At 45.0% G+C, this 20,379-nt stretch overlaps 1 protein-coding gene across 2 annotated transcripts in view; it reads right to left on the reverse strand.

Moving 5' to 3' along the window:
• The window catches only part of ARHGAP25 (Rho GTPase activating protein 25), a 92,948-nt gene extending 78,500 nt beyond the window's left edge, over positions 1 to 14,448 (reverse strand). Inside the window, exon 1 of one of the 2 annotated variants that reach the window (XM_037806465.1) lies at positions 14,021 to 14,448. In XM_037806465.1, coding sequence (XP_037662393.1) covers positions 14,021 to 14,081 — 61 coding nt within the window. In that variant the 5' untranslated portion in view covers positions 14,082 to 14,448. The other variant, XM_037806464.1, reaches the window with a different exon arrangement.
• Positions 14,449 to 20,379: the final 5,931 nt, after the last annotated feature.

Raw genomic sequence — 20,379 nt, forward strand, 5'->3', positions numbered from 1 at the left:
GGTGGTGCGGCTGGAGCACAGTGTAAGAGGGAGGCAGAGTGGGGTGGGGCAGAAGGGCTGGGGGAGAGGGGCAGGGGCCAGAATTCCATGGCGAGGGAGAGCAAGTTTGAATTTCATTCTCAGTGCACTGAAGGTTTTAAGGAAGAAATGTTACGATTTGATATATGGTACAGGTCAAGAGTAAAGGCAAGAAAACTAGTTAGAAAACTATCACAGTACAATAGGTAAAAATGATGGTGTTTAAGTTCTGGAGATAATGAAAATGATCTGATGAGAGATATAATTCAGTGATGAATCCAAAAGGATTTTCTGATGGAGTAGATGCACAGTGGGAGGGAAAAAGATGAACAGAAAATGACTGTGGGTTTTCAGCCAGTGCAACTTAGTGAATGATAGAGCCTCTTATTGAGTGGTTCAATTCCCCAGCTGCCAAAGCAAATACCATGCAATGGGTTGGCTTAAACCACAGGAATTTAATGGCCTGCACTTTTGAGGCTGGGAGAAGTCCAAAATCGAGATGTCATCATGGAGATGCTTTCTGCTGGAAGACTGTGGCGTTCTGGGGCTGGCTGCTGGTGATCCTTGGTCCTTGGCTTTTCTGTTGCATGGAGACCTCTCCTGACTTCTCTGGGTGCCCTTGACTTCCTGTAACTTTCTCTCTGTGTGTCTGCATTTGATTCTGCTTATAAAGGACTCCAGTAATAGGATTAAGATCCATCTTGATTCAGTTGGGTCATCTTAACTGAAGTAACCTCATCAAAAGATCCTATTCACAAGGGGTCTCACTCACAGGAATGGATTAAGATTATAACATTTTCTGGGATACAAAACTCCAGGCCACAGGTTGGGTAAACTGGCTGGGGAGAGGTGGGAAGAGAGAAAATGCTGGATTTTTTTGGACATGCTAGATGAGAGAAGCCTCCTAGTTACAAAGTGGAGATGCTGAGCAGTCTGGAACCCAGCTGAGAGGTCAGGGCTAATGTCTAAATGTGCAGAAGGGATTTAAAGCTACAGGAAGGGATGAGATCACCGAGGCAGTGAGCACGTATAAAGAGGAGAGAAGAGGACTGGGGTCCAAGCCTGGCACCAAAGTTGGCTTCACGGGCAGGCAACCATGCAGTCACGCAGGGCCCCGCATTTGGTTTAATGTTCTGTTGTTACCTCTTGAATTTCTTAATCATTTCTTAAATAGGGTCCTTGCATTTTATTTTGCACTGGGCACCAAAAATTATGTAACTGGTCCTGCCTGGGGTACTTCAATGTTAAGGGGTCTGGTAGAGGAGAGTCTCCACCAAAGAAGACTCAGAAAGAAAGGGAATGAGGTAAGGCAAAGCATCAAGGAAGTCTTGAAAAGAAATGATTTCAAGGTGAAAATGGCTGGTGGTGTCAAATGCTGCAGAGTAGCTGAGTAAGATGAGGGCAGAGGATTTACCATTGGCTCTGGTGAGGTATGGGTTACTAGTGTCTTTGATAAGAACCGCATTGGTGTAGCAGAGTGCACCAACGCTTAACTGAGTTGACTGGAGAATGAGCAGTAACAGGCCCACAACTTACACTTGAGAGCCTGAGGTCAAAGTACAAATGGAGGCGGCCCCTGTCCTGCAGCCCAGGCCCGTTTCCTTTCCACCGCCAGCTTCAGTTCTCACAGTGAGGGTCCTGGCACACATGCATGCCCCAGCTCTGTTTCGGGCCTCCCTGCAGTCAACCATCCTTGGAACACCATTAAAAGGACCCAGGAAAACAGCCATGTGGGCCCAGGAAACCAGCTGCCGGCCATCTGCATAGGGAAGTCCCCAGCCCCAGCTATCTATGTGGTCCCAAGTGGTACAGAAGGCAGGCAGGGCACAGCCTCCAAGTGTGCCCGTCCCCTTGGCCAGGCCCCTTCTCTACAAAGAGGAACATGCTAGAGCAAGGCCAGAGCAGGACACTCTAAAACCTGGGGCTCTAGTGGGGACCCTGGTGCCCAGGCCTCAGGGTAGAACTGGAGGCAAAGATGTGGGGAGACAGAAGCATTTGGTGGTGAGAAAATGAAGTAGTTCTCATTCAGTTGCACATATTTTTTCTTTTGAAATATGGAAGTGAGAGTGATGGCAGGAGAAGGTGTCTGGGCCTTGGGAAGAGAAAAAGAAAGGCATGACATAATAGGTTGGGGAAAAGGAAAGTAAATTTGTAAGGGGGTTGTCTGGCATTGTTGAACACCCGCTTGAGATGATGGGTCATAAATTTATAGTGAATCCATCCGGCAATGTGGTCTCTGATTTTTCTCCAACGATGTTCAGCTGCCCCAGTGCAGGCACAGAGAAGGTGAATCATTGGGTTTAAACAGGGTTAGAGGTTTTCCGGGTAGTTGCAACAGTGGGAGAGAGGGGCAAAGGATTTACGGTTGCTGGCTCAGCAGTGAATTTAATGCTAAAATTAGAAATCCATGGTTTAAAAAAAAAAAGACACAATGGGGTGAATGAGAATGAAAGCAATGGTGGCTCACTGAGGTTGGAGAATGGCTGGAGAGAGTGAGCCAGGTGCAGAGGATGTGGTGGTCACAGAGTGGGAAGTCTGAAGGAGAGATTTTGGAGGCAGTACAATTATACAGATGATCAGGTTTATTTACGATTCTGAGTAGCTGAGGTGGGAGGAGGGAGCATTATTGGAACTGAGGCCATCGGGGGGTGATATCAATAATAACAATTCACTACCAGGCACTGTGCCAAGTGATCCGCACACACATTATTGATCTCCTGACAAGTCTGTAATGGAGGCAGAACTCTTGTCCCCATTTTTCAGATGAGAAAACTGAGGCACCTAGAGGGATTAAATGTCTTGCCCTAAAGTCAAAAAAGTGATAAAAGACTGAACTGGAAATCAAAACCAGGTGTATAAGCTTTCAGGTGTATATTTTTAAAGATCCCACCACACAAAGGGTGTGGGTTTTTTGCTAAGTAATGTGTCTTTTTTAATTTTTCTTCAAGAAACACTTTTTTTTAATCTGGAACCTCACTTTTGATCTTTGTGAAGATGCAAAGGTGACTAAACCATCCATCTCATTCATTTTGGGCCACAGAAGGATATGGGTGGGAGGGTATGGGGCTAATTTTGTGATTGTGGAGAAGCAATTAAAAACCTGAGCTTTCTGGAGAGAAAGATGGAAACAGACCAAATTTTTCAGTAGAAACACAGCTATATTGTCTGAGGGCGCCCTCTGCCGGCCACTATTCAGAATAGCAATCTGGGATTGGGAACTTCATTTGTGTTTTCCAGAAAAACAGTATAGACTTGAATTAACAAGTAAAAACTTGCCTCTTGTAGATATTTGGGGGCTATGGCTCAAGTGGGGCAAGAAAAACTGTAGTTACAGGACAGCCCATCCCTCTGGATGTCTTTCCACCCAGACTGAGCTACATGCGGCCAGGATCTTACCCTTCTCATTTTCTTACACACAGAGCTTAGTATTGTGTCCAGCCAATAACGGGTGCCCAATAAACATTTGTCAACCCAAAAAGAAGAAAAACGAGCAAAGCTGTATAATTTCAGAGAAGATGAAAGGACTAATCCCATTTGGGGAATTCAGGAAGTCTTCCCAGGAGATGGATGGAGGCCAGAGTGAAGAGAAGGAAGCAATATAGTAGGAAAAAAAAAAAAAAAAAAAAAAAAAAAAACAAATCCAGAAAGTAGAATGTCAAGCTTAGAGTCCAGATACAGTTTCCATGAGGACAAGAAGTTTTGTCTGAAAATGATTGACAGATGTGGCTTCCAGTCTTCCCAGAGAAATTGCGAGCAAAAATTAAAGATTTCATTTGAGCAGAATGGCAGGTTCAGGTAAGCTGAAAAAAGAATTTGGAAGGGGGTGCTGGAAAGAAGGAACAGAAACTCAGGATTTAAAGAAGTTTTCCTGTAACTCCATTTTCACCCTAAACTGACCTCACTAGAAACTCAACTCAAGAAATATACAGAGCATGTATCACAGTTCCAGCATTGCTTTCTCAAAATCCCTTATTTTCTCAAGCCTAGAGAGCTGGGAAGAGGGTGTGACTTTCCTGGTTTTCTCACTGAGAGTCCCATGTCTCAGGAGGTCCCCGGGTCCTCGGCAAACCTGGATGTCACACCAGCTGGGAGGGAGAACTCGGCATGGCTCAGAGGTCAAAGATTGGTGCCAACTGAAGATAAGTGGATTGTTCTCAGGACAGAGTAAAAAATGGCCCTGGCTAAGAATGGAGTGCAGGTGACAACTGTGCTCTTTATCTTTACCTTCATAACTCCGGGTTGTGTACCTGGCAAGATTCCTCACCTGCCAGCAAAGCGATGTTCTGAGTTCTAAATGCTCAGGATAAGATGCAAAAGATGCTGTGGATAGTAAGAGGGGAAGAAAGCACTCACTCCAGCAGCAACAGCAGAATTGAGGGCCAGGAGGTGTGGGAGCCTCCATTTGAAAGTACTGCTGTTTCCGAACAAGTATATCTAAAAATAATGATCTGGAAATGAATAGTAGGCCACTGGTGGGATTCTCACAGTAAACCAGAAACTCGCCCACTGCCACTGTCACCCACATGTAAATGATCTCAAAATGGCTAAACATTGAACCCCAGTGAGACCCAAACAAACGACATGTCACCTCACTCGGTGGCCACGGGTGCTGGGACAGTGGGTGATAGTTAGCAACTCCGGAAGAAGCGCTCCTCAGTGATGGGGGAAGGTCTTCAGGCAGTGCACTGTTCCCACGTAAAGTAAGGTGAGCGGGAGAACTGCTCCAACACAGCGCAGAGACAGTGGGGTTTCTGCAGCACACATTCACTGCACAGGGAACTCACCAGAAGCTACTCATCGTTGTCCTTATTGGAAAGTCATAACGCAGCCATTTTACAGATTTAAGAAAGAACTGATAAAAAAAAAAGAAAAAGAAAAGAAAGAAAAAGAAAAGGAAAAAAAATAAGTAGAGCTATGCAAGCATAGAGCAAGTCCACAGGCACTAAGGAAGAGCTTACAACGATTGTGGGGATGAAGGGCGAGACGGGAGCCCTCATTTAGGAACCAGCGGGGCTGCTGGGGGCCTGGGACTGACATTTGTGCAGGAAAGTGGATTTTCTAAAGAAAAGAAAGAGGAGTTAAACTGGGCCAAGACATACAAAACCAATGAACCCATGACTTGGTTGGAAGGAGCTGACATCAGACCTGCATTGTAGTAACAACCATCAAAATGATGATGAAGATTGATGGTGATGGCGACCGATGTTGCAAAGCACTTACAATTTGCCAGCTATTGTGCTAAGCATTATACAAAGATCATCTCCTTTAATCCTCACAATAACCATATGGGATAGCACTATTATTATTACCATTTTTCGGATGAAGAAACAGGACCAAGGACATATAGCTAGCAATTTATGGTGGTGGGATTCAAATCTAGCCAGCTTTCTAACCACTATACTACAGGTGGCTCATTCCATTACAGCTGGTTTAGACTTTGAAAATTATTTTTTCAAAATGTGTAAAATTATTTAAAAATATAAAAATTATAAAACTCGTTCTGCATCAGCCTCAGAAGCTACACGCAGCACTTCCTTTCACTTTGAAACTCCCAAACCAAGAAGGAAGCACACAGATGGTTCAGCAGCCACAGGCCAGGGTTCTAGCAGTGGAGCCTCGACCATCCCTGTCTGGGAACTAAGATCTGTGGGTGCCCACTTTGGGGGTGGGCAGGTGGAATGGGCAGGAAGAGAGAGAATGAAGCCACCGTCACCTGATCACAGTCCTGGTGACAGACACAGCTCACAGATTATGGACACTGGGTGTCAGCATCAAAGTTGAGAACCCCTTTCCTTAGAAAGGTGGGGGTATGGATGAAGTAACGTGATTAGTATGAGAGGCCCGGTATCAGGAAGGCTGTTTGTAAAGGGTCTATCACATAGAGATGAAGAAATAAATGTTTTATGAGTGAATGAGTGAATGCAGGAAAGAAATGACAGAACCGAATGTACAGAGGATACCATAATTTTCTGTAATCCCAGGGAGAGAATATGTGTGGTCACAGAATCATGTTTTCATTTACAAACTAAAAGACCTGATCCTCAGCACTGATGTTCTTTCAACACCATATTAAGAATGTAATGCTCAGCTGCTACTCACTGAAATCTAACCACAGGATCTGAGGAGCTGTGTAATTGATATATTGCCTATACTTACACTCCCTTCTTTAAAAAATAATAAAAAAGGACAACTTAATGGAGTTTACACATTCAAATAGAAAACTCATTTGCAATGAACATAAATTCTTATTAAAGACAAAGGAGAACGTAAGTATGCTAATCACATGGGTGAAAGTTGCCATGATTGACCTTCAGATTTTGTTCTGAGCTTCCTGGCAGCCAAAATGAAGAGGGAAGCAGATTACATTGCACCTCTGTCTTATCAGAAAGGAGGAAGCTCGGCAGTCCCCCAAAGGAGAAAAAGTAATTTTGGGTAATAAATTCTTAAATAGTTTTCTCACATAGTCATGCTGGCATTGTCCATTCCTTGTTCTCATTCTTACAACACAGGAGCAGATTTTGTGATTTTATGAAATCATTACTCACAGTAATGATAACAAGTGAGAGTATAACATTCAAGCACAACTCAGTGAGCCCCATTCTGTGAGGGCACTGACATAATGCAGTCCAAGTAGAGCCTCTAGTCTGATCTGAGGTTGGAAATAAGATTGTCTATAAAGAAAGGAGAAAAATATTTGCTGAGCACCTACCGTACAATTTCTACAGGGAAGATTTTCTCCCTCACAACACACATGTTGTTAATCCTACTGTGCAGAAGCTAAGCAATTAGCCCTAGGATTCACAGCTACTTAGCAGAAGGGCTCCTAACCCATGCAGGTCTTCCCTACACCCACTTCCTCCTGCCCTCCTACATCCCTATCAAGAGGTATCAGTGGACAATTCATCCCTTAGACAATCCTCCATCAATGGCACTTTTTTTAGGCAATTCAAGGTTATTCTCTCCAGAGAAAGTCTAGAGCACTGGTGTTGCATATTACTGATTAAGGACAAATCTTTTGTTCAGAAACCAAATGATCAGTTCTTAGGGTTGATTCATAAGACGCAAGTTGAGGAGGCAGCCACAGTCCTCACCTTACAGGAAGTCTGGTGGTCCTGAGAGCTGTAAGCCTCTCTGCTTAAATGGCTCGGGGATGGATTGTTTTACTCACTCTGCAGTGATTAGCAGACTTAGGGACTGCCCGAGTCCCAGAGGACTAAAGTGACACTAAACAGAGTAAAAGGAATTAGATGGAGGGGTGGGGAGCCCTGAGGGGAGACAGGGCTCCGAGACAGGAGAAAGAGCAGGGGGGATGCAAGGAGGTTAGATGTGGTGGAAGCCCAGAGCATGAGTGTGTATGCTTAGGGGCAGGTGGCAACAGACAAGCGGGCAGGTGAGCAGGGCAGATCGTAAGGGGTTTTGGTTTTGTCCCCACCAAGGAGGAGCTGTAGAAAATTGTAAAGCCTTTTTCTTCTCCAAAGAAGTGGAAACTATATATAAGCAAATCAGTGGGAGCAGGGTGGGGAACCTGAGACTCACCAAAAAATATACATCTTAAATAAGGGAATGGCAGCGATGGGGAGGAAATCAGTGGGACCCGAAGACCTCCCCACCACACGACCAAAGTAACTGTTCTCAGGCGGTATTTACGTGGCTGTATTGTAATCATGTCCTTGTCTCTGCCCCACTGGCCTGTAAGCTCTGCAGAGCCGTGACCAGGACGGTCTGTATAGTATTTGGCTGCCAGATCCATGGGTATAGTTCTATGCATGTGAAGTTCATTTTTGGTTTTGTAAGAAGGCTTCCAAAGAGAAAATGGTGATGAGTAAAGCCTAAGACAAGAAATGTAAATTATTTTCTCTTTGTAACTCCATATCTCAGTTCCCGCCTGGGAAAATGCCACAAAATTTGCATGAAGCATCCTCGGTGATAGAAATCCCTCCAATGACCCTGTGCCTGGCCACGGCTCTGCCAGGGCTTGGTGTCACCTCGTCACTCCCTCCCGTCTCTTCCATCTCAACTTATCTGCTTGGCCAACCTCAACCTCGTGGCTGCCTCACGAGAGGTGACCCTTCTTTTCTTTCTAGCTGCCCTGGGTGTGAAAGGACCATTGTCACCAACTTATTCCTTTTGATTGGTCCTAGGACCTGTCCATCACTCCCAGGGGGAGCGTTCCTCACTCAAAGGACCACACTCCCATCGGGAAGGGGACAGCCGGAGTCCCTGCGGGGTTCTTCCTCTACGATGCGGGTGCAGAAAGACCACTGCTCTATTACAGCTGTAAGCTACTTACAGCTGTTTGTACCCACACAGCCCATTGTGACTATTTGTACCCACACAGGCCATTTGCTATCTCTCAATTACTATTAGCAAACTCATCCACCGCTAGCAAATCTGGGGCAAAACCCTCCAGATTTTCTGAGTGTTTATTTATATCTCAGAGACATGGGCACTGAAAGCTTCTGCCCACTCGAGGGCTCTCAGTCTCATCTAAGGGATAGAATTGAAGCCAGCATGGCCGAGCATCTGCAGGAGGGGTTTTGTGCATGCGTGAGTATAAAATAAGGCTTGACTTCCCATCACCACTTATGTGGATGCTTGCTCTGCTGCTGCTGCAGAAAGCACAGAGATGACGTCAGTCCCTGTTCCCCAAGTGGGCAGAAGGCTCTCACCCTGGGGGGCAGGAAGTACGTGCCCAGTGGAAAGAACTTAATTTATGCCTAAAGGGTAAGTCGAGACAACTTAGGAACAGCATTTTTACTTCAACAAGGTATAATGATGTACCCTTCACTAAAAGACCAGCACAGCGCGTCCTAGAGCCCCCTGCATTTGTGTTTCACTGCCTAAAGAAGGCATGTCCTTCTCTTTGGCAGTGTGCATATGTCAGGGGAACTTTATCCATCAGGGACCTGGAGCCTCCATAGGGAAGGCAAAGGCTACGGCCACAGAGAATAGACTACATTAGATCCAGAATCCAGACTGGTCTGGAGCAGCGCAGTGTATGTTTAGCAATGAATTGTAGAGACAGTGTTAACTAAAGCTGAACCCCAAACAGGCCTGGCCCAGCCCACCACGAGCTGTGGGATGTCAGACTTCCCGTCCTGGGGAGCCAGTACATCCATTTTGAGATAAGACGTGAAATGTGCCCAAGCAGGCTGCCCTGGTCACCGTGGAGCCATTCAGCTCTGCCAAGAAAGCCCTGGATCCTGAGACTAGAGGTACAGAAAGTCTACAGAGTGGAGGTGTTGGCTCATTCAAATTCTGTCAGACAAAGGCAATGGAGCTGGCTGCTGGGTGGTTAAAGAGCACACACCACTGTTAAGACTGTGGGCCAACATGCCTGGCCAAGCACTTGGGAAATGTGTCTTAGCTTTGGGTATTTTTGATAACACAGTTAATACTTGTTCATTTAAGAAAACCTGGAAAATACATATAAACTATACGTGTGTGTGTGTGTGTGTGTGTGTGTGTGGTGTGTCACATCCATAAATCCCTCACTCTGAGTTAACTGCTATTGGCAAACGGTATATACTATTCCGGGTTCTGAAGGTTTATTTATACGTTAGTTTCTTTGTCTGTTTTACACACAATAATAAAGCAAAGTCTCATGTACCTACCCTTGAACTTAAATAACATTTGAAGCTTCCTAAAGGCATCTCCTTTCCACTCCCTCCAGAAGTAACCACAATCCTGAATTTCTTCATAGTTTTTCCGTATACATACATAGTTTTTCATATTTATATAAACAAATCATTCTATTCTTCTGTGATGTCCCTTTTATCCCAATGTCACATTTTTGATATTCCATCTCCTTTAAGTGAGTAGTTATAATTCACTGCTTTTTGCTCTCATGTGGTATTCTACTTTTTGAAGATATTAACAGTTTACTTGTCCATTCTAGTATTGATGGGCCTCTGGGTTGTTTTCTGTCTTCTGTTATTACAAACAATACTACTAAAAAAAATCTGCATGAGAATTTCTCTAGAGGACATTCTCAGGAGTAAAATTGCTGGTGAGTAGGGTTTGTGTGTTGTCAACTTCTCTGTGCAATGCTACATTGTTTTTTAGTTTTTTTTTTTTCATCAGTAGATGAGGGTTCCTATGGATCCACATCATCAATAACACTTGGTCTTGTCAGGCTTTTTTGTGTTAGCCAATGTTGTGGGTGAGAAATAGAATGTCATTGTACTTTTCATATGAATTTTCCTCATTATTGAGATTAAGCATAGTTTCATATGTTTATTGGCCAGATATGATTCTTATTCTGTAACATGCCTATTCATGTTGTTTGCCCATTTATCTGTTTTTATATTTTTAATTGAGTCACAGGACTTCTTTATACATTCAGTTCTCTCTCTCTCTTCCACTCCGTGCCTGCATGTGTGTGTGTCTCTATAAAATATGTATATATGTATACATATACACATAACTTTCAAATCTGATCTGTTAACACTTTAATAAGAATAATAACCTACACTGCATCATTATCATTTTGTAAACTGGTCTAGTTATGAAAGTCTTAAGTAACAAATGTCTCCATTCCCTTTACTCTCGCATTTTCTGAAAGGCAAAACTAGACCCCACATAATGATCAGGTTAGTATCAAATGGGAGGAAAAATAAACACTATTCACTTTATTCCCTTTACGACTTGGGAGAGTAGAACAGTGAGTTTTTGTTTATGAATAGATTTTTCTTGCAACATTAAATTTCAGAGGAAAAAAAGTTGTTTTCCATCGTCCCCACCAAGTCACTTTTTATTTCTTATATTTCACAATTATAAATCCATAAACCCTGCAGGGCCTGATTTCCCCTATTTTGGTTTTGAAAAAAAAGTAAGATGTGTGTTGCAACCGGATATGATACAATTGCAGTGGTCCTGAAACCCACCCAGCAGTGTTCCAACTAAATGCTCCCCGGCCACCCAGCACAGCGGGACTTTCCCTGGCAGTCAGCATGCTCCCGATGAAGTCCTTCCTGCAAGCCCTGGACGTGCCAGACCCCCAGGAGAGCATGAGAAAGGAGGCAGCCTCATAGCCCCTGCCAGTTAGAAAGACACGGTGTGCACTAGTCGAAGATGTGAATAACAATGCGTGAAAGCTGTGGAAGGGCTGTCACATTTTTAATTGCTGGACTAAAACTGATGATGATAAAGGATCAGAGGAAGAAATTTGCACTCTTGGCTGCACCTCATGTGGAGTCTGTTTTCTCTGCATTTCTCTTTTCCTTCCAACCTCTGTTCTCCCCCAAGATCAATAGGTTAGATCCAGGCTGGCCCTGGGCCCTGCTCTCCCACCGCTGCACCACCATCTGCCAGGCAGTGGGGGTGGTCCCCAGGTCAGCCCTGCTGTCCAGCTGGGCCGTGATCAGGGCTCTGAGATGGAAGGACAGTGGGGAGCCCCTCCCACACCGCTCAGAGACTTTCACTTTTGCTCCCGCCCTGGCTCAGCACTTACAGGCTTTGGGGGCAACTGGAAGTGTCACTCACCAAGAAAAAGCCAGGACTCCTTCCTGGGAAACGTGGTGGAGTCAGTGTCCTCCTGTTTCCAAGTCAAGTCCTCACCCATCCTCCTGATGTTATATCTTACAAAGAGCTCTTGAAAATTGACCAAGAAAGGAGATGGGGGGTGGTATTTAGGGTCCAGCTGAACAACCACACCCTTAGAGGATCCACTCCAGTGGCTCTCAACCAGGGGTGATGCTGCCCCCCCAGGGGACATCTGGCAATGCCTGGAGACAATCTTGGTTGTCACGAGTGGTGGCGGAGTTGTTCTGCCCTGCCAACAGCTGTGTTTGAATAGAGGGCAGAGGCCAGGGATGCTGCTAGACCCCCTGTAATGCCCTGAGCAGCCCCCACAACGCTCCAGCCCTGAGTGTCAAGAGATGGAGAAACCCCGGTCTCCTCCTGACTTAGCTCCACCCGTCTTCTGGTTAGAGATGAGCTTCCTTGGCTACATTGTCAAGCCTGTTCCTACGGTGGCCTCTGGCCACGGGATGCTGGCAAGGGGCCCAGAGGTCCCGTGGCTGAATCAGCCACCCTCTCCCCGTGGAGGACTCCTCTTGTGATCTGAATTCTAGTCTCACGTGACAGTTGTGAAGTCTGCTCTGCTGGAGACAAGGCCCTTGCGGTGACCAACTTGTGGATGGCATGGATCGCGACAAGGCCTTCTCTACATTGCCCTCTAATGGGATTTTCATTACAACACTGAATAATATCATCTGCTTGTAGTCAATCCAGCCAGCAAATATTTAATGGGTGCCCATCATGGCCAGGCTCTTTGCTCTGTACTGGATGGATGGGAGCTCCCCCAGTCCACTAAATTAGACACGGCACTGACAGCAGGGGTTCTTCACCGGGAAGAGGTGGGTGCTTGCTAAAAGGCAGCTTCCTGGACCTCCACGCAGAGGTTCTGATTCCATGTCAGGATGGTGCCCAGGAATCTGCATTTTAAACTACCACTCAAGGTGATTCTGAGACAGACTGCCATTGGGACGTCGCTTTTAAGAAATGCCGGTAGACATCATGAAATCCAACCAACCTAAACCCAGGCCCAAGAATACACAGACCCGAGCTCTAGTGTGGCAATTTCTTTTATCCCCTAAAAAAAAAACTGCTTAATTTTTTAAAGCAACTATTAATTGGCTCAAGTTTCCCATTTTAAATAGAAGGAGACTGAAACCCAAGACCTACTCAAACACAGCTGTTGGCAGGGCAGAACGACCCCAAATAACTGAAAGCAGGACACTTCCAAAGGAACAGAACCAGAGCCTTTTTACTTCTAAAAATTATTTATGGCAGGTAATAGAATGGGCATTAACCAAGTACATTTGTATGAACAGTAGTTAGGAGAAAAATCTCTTGCTTATGTAAGGGGCCTGAACCTGTTCTCTGAACCAGCCTTAGTGTACAATGATTCCTAGTTTTATTAGGAAATGCTCACGCCCCCTGGTTACAAGAAAAATGGCTTCTCTGATTACCCACAATCCATTTTCTTTAAGACCCTTTCTCAGACCCACATCATCAGCATTCCCTGCCCTGTGACTCTTCAGTGGAACTTGCCAACCGTTAGAGGCCCAAGTCTAAACCTTGTTCCTAGCAAAACTTTTCCAAGATGTTAGAAACACCTCAACACATATCTATGTCTAGGAAGTCATCTCATTATAAGGAGAAAACACAGTCACTTCTAAGCCCAACTGCTCCACCCTAAATTACTGCAATCCATTTAATGGTAGAAGAAATCCACATAAAGATCCTCATGATAATAATTATATAACAGATTAAAAGTAATGTCTCATCATCATTAGAAGGAAAGGGTATGTATAGATTAAAGGCCAGAATATCTCAGAGAACATGTCAGGATTCCTTAAGACAATCCAAAATATATCTATTTTTTTCAACTCTTATATCTAAGAATTCCTACCATTCTCTTCCTTTAATGAAATTGTCTTTATTATAACTTCAAATGCATCTAAATACTTATTCTTTTCCTCATTGTTTACTTTTTGCTACAAGTAAACCAATCTCCCCCTACCCAAGCCCCTAAGTCCACTGTGAGACCCCAGAAACCCAGTGGGCTCACAAAACAGGACACCTCGAGTTTACCTGAGATCAAGTACTTCAAAAGACTCTAGTTTTTGTGCTCCTATCCACAGCTATTCAAAATATAGTTGCATTTCCAAAAACAGGACGAAATGACCCTTTATGATAAATGGAGAAAAACTCACAGTTTTGGATGTAATCTGTAGTTTTAACCCATCCAAAGTAACCCAGATCCCACAAACCAGGGAGCTCCATCGCCCAGCAACCTCTTGACTAAAAAGAAGCCCCTCCCAGCATTTTGGAACTTTGACCCAACATATCAATTCAAATGCAAATTTTTCCCAAACTCAGATTTGCTGCGAGATCCATTTTTAAGTAGACCCCGCTCCCTGCAGACCAACATGCAAATGGCGAGTGTTGAAGTGTAAGTAGGAACCACAGATGCAACGAAAAGACACCACCGTACCTATTTTCCCAGCCTCCATCTTCAGGTTGAAATCCCAGTTCCTTGGCAACTTCAGGGACATTTTGCTTCCGGTTTGGGAGAGCAGCTGGTGGAGTAGCAAGCCTGTCACAATTCGCACACTTCTTGCCTTTTCGATCTTTCCCACTAGCTTTTGTGTTCTTTCTCCCCCTTGATGATTGCTTCAGAAGCAATCTTGAGTTTGAGGTTGACTTGCCAATGTGTCTCCTCCTTTCTCTCAGATGAAAGGTCCATCCATCTGTCTCTTGGGGATGCCACCCAAACGCCCCCTACTCCCCTCCAGTGTCCCACGGGGGCTGGTACCCTCCTGACACTTCTCTTGCTTTCAGTTTTACCAGAAATATCCCAGTTGACACTTCGCTCTGCGTCATGTGAAGCAAAGCTCCCGTTCGAAAGAATCTCAGGCCCCACTGAGGCGAAGCGAGGCCGTGATAAACAACTGCTGCCTTTCTGCTTTTTTTTTTTAACTGTCTGTTTCCTTGCATTTGAGGAAGTGGGTGCCGTGCAGTGTAGATGATGCATTATGAGCACTCTCTTTCTTAAGAAAATGGTTTCTGGAAATGTTTCTAAAAGCCGAGTGAGTGCTCTTATCACATAAGGCTATCGTTTTGATTAAAAGAAGCAAATAAAGAAAAAGAAAATTCCAAGACTCCCACCATATGCCTCTGCTAATAAAACGCTCCTTCTCTTCATCTAATGGATCAAGAATCCAAAAACAATCAGTAAGGTAACGGGCATTCCCCAAAGTACCCTCTTTTAAATTCTTCCTGCCACAAGGACCACTGAGTAACTTCTCTGCCTGTTCAGGATAAAGATTCCAAGTGATCGCCACCTGATGTAGGAGGATTATGATATGTTTAGCTAAGTTAGCTCAAGCTGGGTAGACCCACTTGCACACTTTAATGGTTCTTTGGCATTGTGTACAGGATGTGGGCTTTGGATTTAGACCAACATGGGTTCAAAACTCAGTTCTTCTACTTCCTACTCTGCAACTTGCCTCAACATCCTCTTCAGTAAAATGGGGTTGATAATAACCATGACCTCACAGGGCTGTTGTGAAGACATCTGTTACAGAAATTGGTATACAGTAATTGTACCACAAACATTAATTCAATCCTTATTCCATTTAGTTCAGTTCCATGACAAACTTTCTCATGTTTACTAAGGTCAGCCTAACCCAGTGATTGTTTGGACCCTGGAACCAGACTGCCTGTGTTCAAATTCTGGCTCACCCACTTTCTTGCTGTGTGACTTTGGACAAGTTACTTGACCACACTGTGCTGCAATGTTCTTGTCTGTAAAATGGGGCTAATAATAGGTCTACTCTGTGAAGTTGTGTGAGGCTTTATGAGATCATAGGCACCAAGAACTCAAAATAGTCACTGCTGGCCTGCACACAAGCTACACATCTCTGGCCCAGTCATTCTTACATTCTCCTGGATGACTGTCACACTTTCTTCTTTGCCTCCCACATGCTCACCCTCTGTTGGTGACCTTGCTTCCTGTTTAATTGAGAAAACTGACGCAATTGGAAGAAAATGTACACAGGCTTCCATCTCCACATCTACCCACCCACCTGCAAGCAGCCTGTTCCAAAGGATGAACTGACTGTCATCAACAATTTCCTCTCTCTTCTGGATCATTCTCATCAGCATTCAAACTGGTTGCTTTTTATCCCATTAAAAAAAAATCTCTCTTGATCTCTTGATCCCACCTCCCCCTTCAGCTACTGCCCCATTTCACCTTCATTTCTGAACAAAATTTTGGTAAGAATTATCTTCTTTTTTTCTCTCTCCTAAATCCTCTCTGCTGAGTTTTTGCCCCTGTGATCCCATGGAATATGTTCTTATCACGAACACCAAAACTTCCCTATTGCTGAATGCCCTGGTCAGGTCTCCGTCCTCATCTCACTGACCTCTTGGCAACATTTATTTGACACTTTGACAACTTTCTCCAATTTGGAATCCTCTCTCCACTGGGCTCCCAGCATCCTCACTGGCCTGGTTTTTGCTGCCTTTCTGGATACTCCATCTCAGTTTCCTTGCTGATTCCTCCTCATCTCTCCGACCTGTCACAAGGCTTTCAATGCCATGTACTCATGAATGGCTCCCAATGTGTATTTCCAGCCCAGACCGTCTCACTGAATTCAGACTCATACACAACTCGGCTTCAATCTCTGATAGCTATCTCAAACTAAACATGTGCAGCACTTAGCTCGGATATACCCCCCCTTTGTAGAAAAGTCCTCTTGCTGCAGCTTTGGCTTTTCATTGGATGGCAAGTCCATTCTTCAGCTGCACAGACAAAAAAGCTGACAGTGATTCTTGACTCCTTCCGCACTTCAAATCCAATCCATCCTTGACTCCTCTCGTTCTCACATGACACTATTGGCTCTACCCCCAAAATAATTCCAGGATGTGACCACCTCCAATCAACTCCACTACCAGCACCCAGGTGTCTCTCACCTGGATTTTTACTGTGGCCTCCTAACTGTTCTCCCTTCTTTAGGCTCGCCCCAATTCAGTCTATGCGTAACCCAGTTGTCAGACTGATCTTGCTATAGGCTGTATCGTGCCCTCCACTGCTCTAAGCCCCCATGGCTTCTTAGAGTGGAAGCCACAGTACTTCCTGTGACCCACAAGGCCATGGATGATCTGCCCGCCTGACTCCCCCTGTCCCACCATCACCTCTCTGAACTGATTTCATTCCGCACCTCCCCCCTCCCCACTCCCCTCCAACCGCACTGGCCTCCTTGCTGCTTTTGAAAAAGTCAGGCAAACCCGCCCCTCAGGGCCATACTATCTAAAATTTCAAACACTAGTCTCTATCACATCATAGCCCTTCCTCACACTTGATTATTTTCCCCTTTTCTCTAGCATACCATTTATTTTATGCATTTTTTAATTATCTTTCTACTCCAGTAGAATGAAAGCTCCATGAGTACAGGGGTTTTTGTCTGTTTTGTTCCCTGCTGTCTCCCCAGTACCCAGAATAGTGCCTGGTATTTGGTAGGTGCTCAGGAAGTGCTCATGGCATGAATAAATGAATGAATGAATGAACAATACATAACACATAGTCCTCCAGAAATGTTAGCTCACATCGGTCAGGGTGTGAATTTCCATCTTGCCAGTTCCTGCAAGCCTAAGCACTATTTTAATTTAAAACAGTATCCCACTAACTTTGATGGCACAGAAATATGTATTCCATGACCAAAGTAGGCCAAATTGACTACAAAAAATTCTCTTTTCTTAACCCAACCATTCTGAGCAATAATTTTCTTAAACCTCTTGTCACAGCTCACAAGATGGAGGCAGAATCTGTCAGAAGCTCCTAGAATAAAAGATAACCTTTGTACTGCTCTAAATCCTTTATATGTACTAGCTTATTTAATTTTCGCCACACTCCTATGAAAAAGATACTATTATTAACTCCATTTTACAGAGAAGAAAACAGAGGCACCAAGAGGTTAAGTAATTTATCCAAGTTAAAAGACAGAAGACTATGGTCTCTTTATCTTATAATTGTAATGGAATGGTGAATTCCAGAAGGAGTGAGGAATTTGACACTTTCTCAGGGTGGGGAGGGTCACTGGGATGATGTTCAGGCTTTGGGAAAAGGCAGATCATGAAGGAAGTAGGTGCAAGACAAAGGAAGGAAGAGATATGGGATCACTGATATGGCAGATAATCCTTTCTTTATCATTCCACAAATATTCAGAATAAATTACTAAAAAAAAAAAAAGGTTTTAGATGTGATCGTGCAGCTTGCAGAAGGCAGCAGACAGTGGAACATTCCATCTGGATCTAAACCGGCACAGAAACAAAATGGTCTGCACTGGATCAAAAGCAGAGCCAGAGGGAAGCAGGAGGAAAAAGGGTACTGAATTCACCCTTCAGAAGTTCTCAGTGAGGCCCCAAGCTCTGAATCAGGAGTTAAGTCAAATTTATTAAAATCTTTGAGGATAGGAAGTTTCCAGGTGGAGTTTTGGATTAAGACCTGCACAATCATTTGAGAGTGATCAGTCCGCCCCCGGCCCAATAATGCTTTGTGCCTTAGTTTGCCGGAGCTGCTATCACGAATATCACAAACAAGGGAAACTTACTGGCTCACAGTTTTAAGTCTAGGAGAAGTCCAGAATCTATTGGCAACATTCTGGTGCTAGCTGCCAGCAATCCTTGGGGTTCCTTGGTGCTCCCATCACATGGGGATGTCCTCTCCTTTCCCTTTCAGGTTCCTGCTTACTTCCCACTTCTCCCTGCTGCCTTCTTCCTATAAGGCCTCCAGTAATCACCACACCTTAACTAAAAATAACATCTTCCAAAGGTCTTATTTACCATGGGTTCATACCCTTTGGGACATGAATCAAGATTAAGAACACGTCTAAATTAAGGTTCATAATTCAACCTACCATGCTTCGTAACAAACAACCCCAAAACTCAGGGACTCAAAACAGAGAGCATTTATCTCTAGTCATGGGTCTTTGAGTCAGCACAAATTGGCTGGGTTCCAGGCCCGGGGCCTCAGGCTCCAAGCTGAGGCTAGGTTTGCATTTGCTTGGTGTGTTTCATTCTGGGGCCCAGGCTGAAGCCACAGATTCTTCTCTGGTTAAAGAAGGGATTCTCAGGGGGAAGAGCCACACAAGCCTATTTAAAGCCTCTGCTTGCAGTTATGCCTGCTCTGGCTCCACTGGTCAACACAAGTCACAAGTCACAACCCAGCCAATTTGTGCTGACTCAAAGACCCATGACTAGAGATAAATGCTCTCTGTTTTGAGTCCCTGAGTTTTGGGGTTGTTTGTTACGAAGCATGGTAGGTTGAATTATGAACCTTAATTTAGACGTGTTCTTAACCTTGATTCATGTCCCAAAGGGTGTGAACCCATGGTAAACCCAAAGCCCATGAGGCGGGAAGTACACACAACCCCCCAGGGGCAAGGGAAGGAAAAGGGAGCGAATGGTGGCTGACCAAGACACCAATCTACAGCACCAAGCCGGCTTACCCAGGCTCCCTCTGCAGTTCTCTTAACCTGGCGCAGCTAAATGGAGACATTAGAACTCTCCTATTCTCTTGGCTGCCCAACCCAGACACCACTGTGCTTTCCTACCCTGACTGTGGGGAGAGCCACTCGGAATCCCCCCCAGCAAGGAAGCTGACAGCATCCAAATTCCAGACCTGGGAACTTTTAACTTGGGAACCCCAAACATATTTTGAAGGTGGCATTTATTAAGCCCTGGGGAACTTCCTTTGCTCTTTAGGGTAGGTGCCTGTGAATCTTGGAAAAACGCCTGACTGACGGGGGAAGTTGGTTGTGAATGCTTGGAAAGGCCCAAGCTGGGAGCCCTGCCTGCCCTAGGGTGGGGGTGGGAGGTGGTTGCCAGTTGCAGAGCTGCTCCCCTCCCCCAACCTTCAGAAAATGAAGAACTAGATGTCTTCTCCATCCCAAAGTTTGAGTCAGCATCAGTGATAGCAAAAGCAAACACTCATTTATCTGTGTGCTTCTTGAATGCTAACCATTTCTTGAATCTGGACTTGCTTTTTGCAGGACATTGGAGGGACATCGTGAACAAGCAGACTCTGTCCCTGTCCCTGTGCAGCTTACAGTCTGTTGAAGGAGAACAACAATGAAGTGAGTAATTAAATCCAGCGGGAGAAGGGCTAGGCTGGGAGAAGCTTCGGGAGCTATGAGAGTTTATATCCAAGGGACCTAAGGGGTCTTGGGGAAGAAGAGACGCTCTCTAGAGGAAGTGTCTTTTTCAATAAGACTTGACAAATTAGGGAGGCAAGAGAGTTGGAAAAGGGGTCCAGAAAAAACAAAGAAGAAACCAAGAGGCACAGAGCAAGAAAGAACCCATCAGGTTGCTGCCAAAAAGGATGTAAGGGGTGAAACAGAGCCAAGATGAAGTTGGAGAGGTAGCTGGAGCTGGAGCATACAGGGCCTGGTAAGCCTTGGAAAAGAGCTTTGACTTTATGCTGGAGGACTGCAGAATTTTTAGCAGAGTAGGGGTGATGAAGCTGTGAGGTCTGCAGCAATGGGTGGGCATGGAAAGAAGAGAAAACAATGCAAGTCATCGGGGCGGTAGAATTGATAGCCCTGGGGAATTCTTGGATAAGCGTGAGGGCCACTGGGGAGCAAAACAGGGAGCCCACAGTGCTGGCTCCAGTCACCGGGAGATGGAGAATCTGATCTTAGAGAAGGGAGGGCACGTAAAGGAAGAAGGCTGCTATCGAGGGGCCAGGAGTCGAGGTGGGCCAAGGAGAAGACCTCAGGCTCAACTTGGGGTATGTTACATTTAGGAGCCTCTCTCAGTTTTCCAGGGCTGCTGTGACAAATACCACTTTCT

This window comes from Choloepus didactylus, chromosome 17, assembly GCF_015220235.1.
Source record: "Choloepus didactylus isolate mChoDid1 chromosome 17, mChoDid1.pri, whole genome shotgun sequence".
NCBI lineage: Eukaryota > Metazoa > Chordata > Mammalia > Pilosa > Megalonychidae > Choloepus > Choloepus didactylus.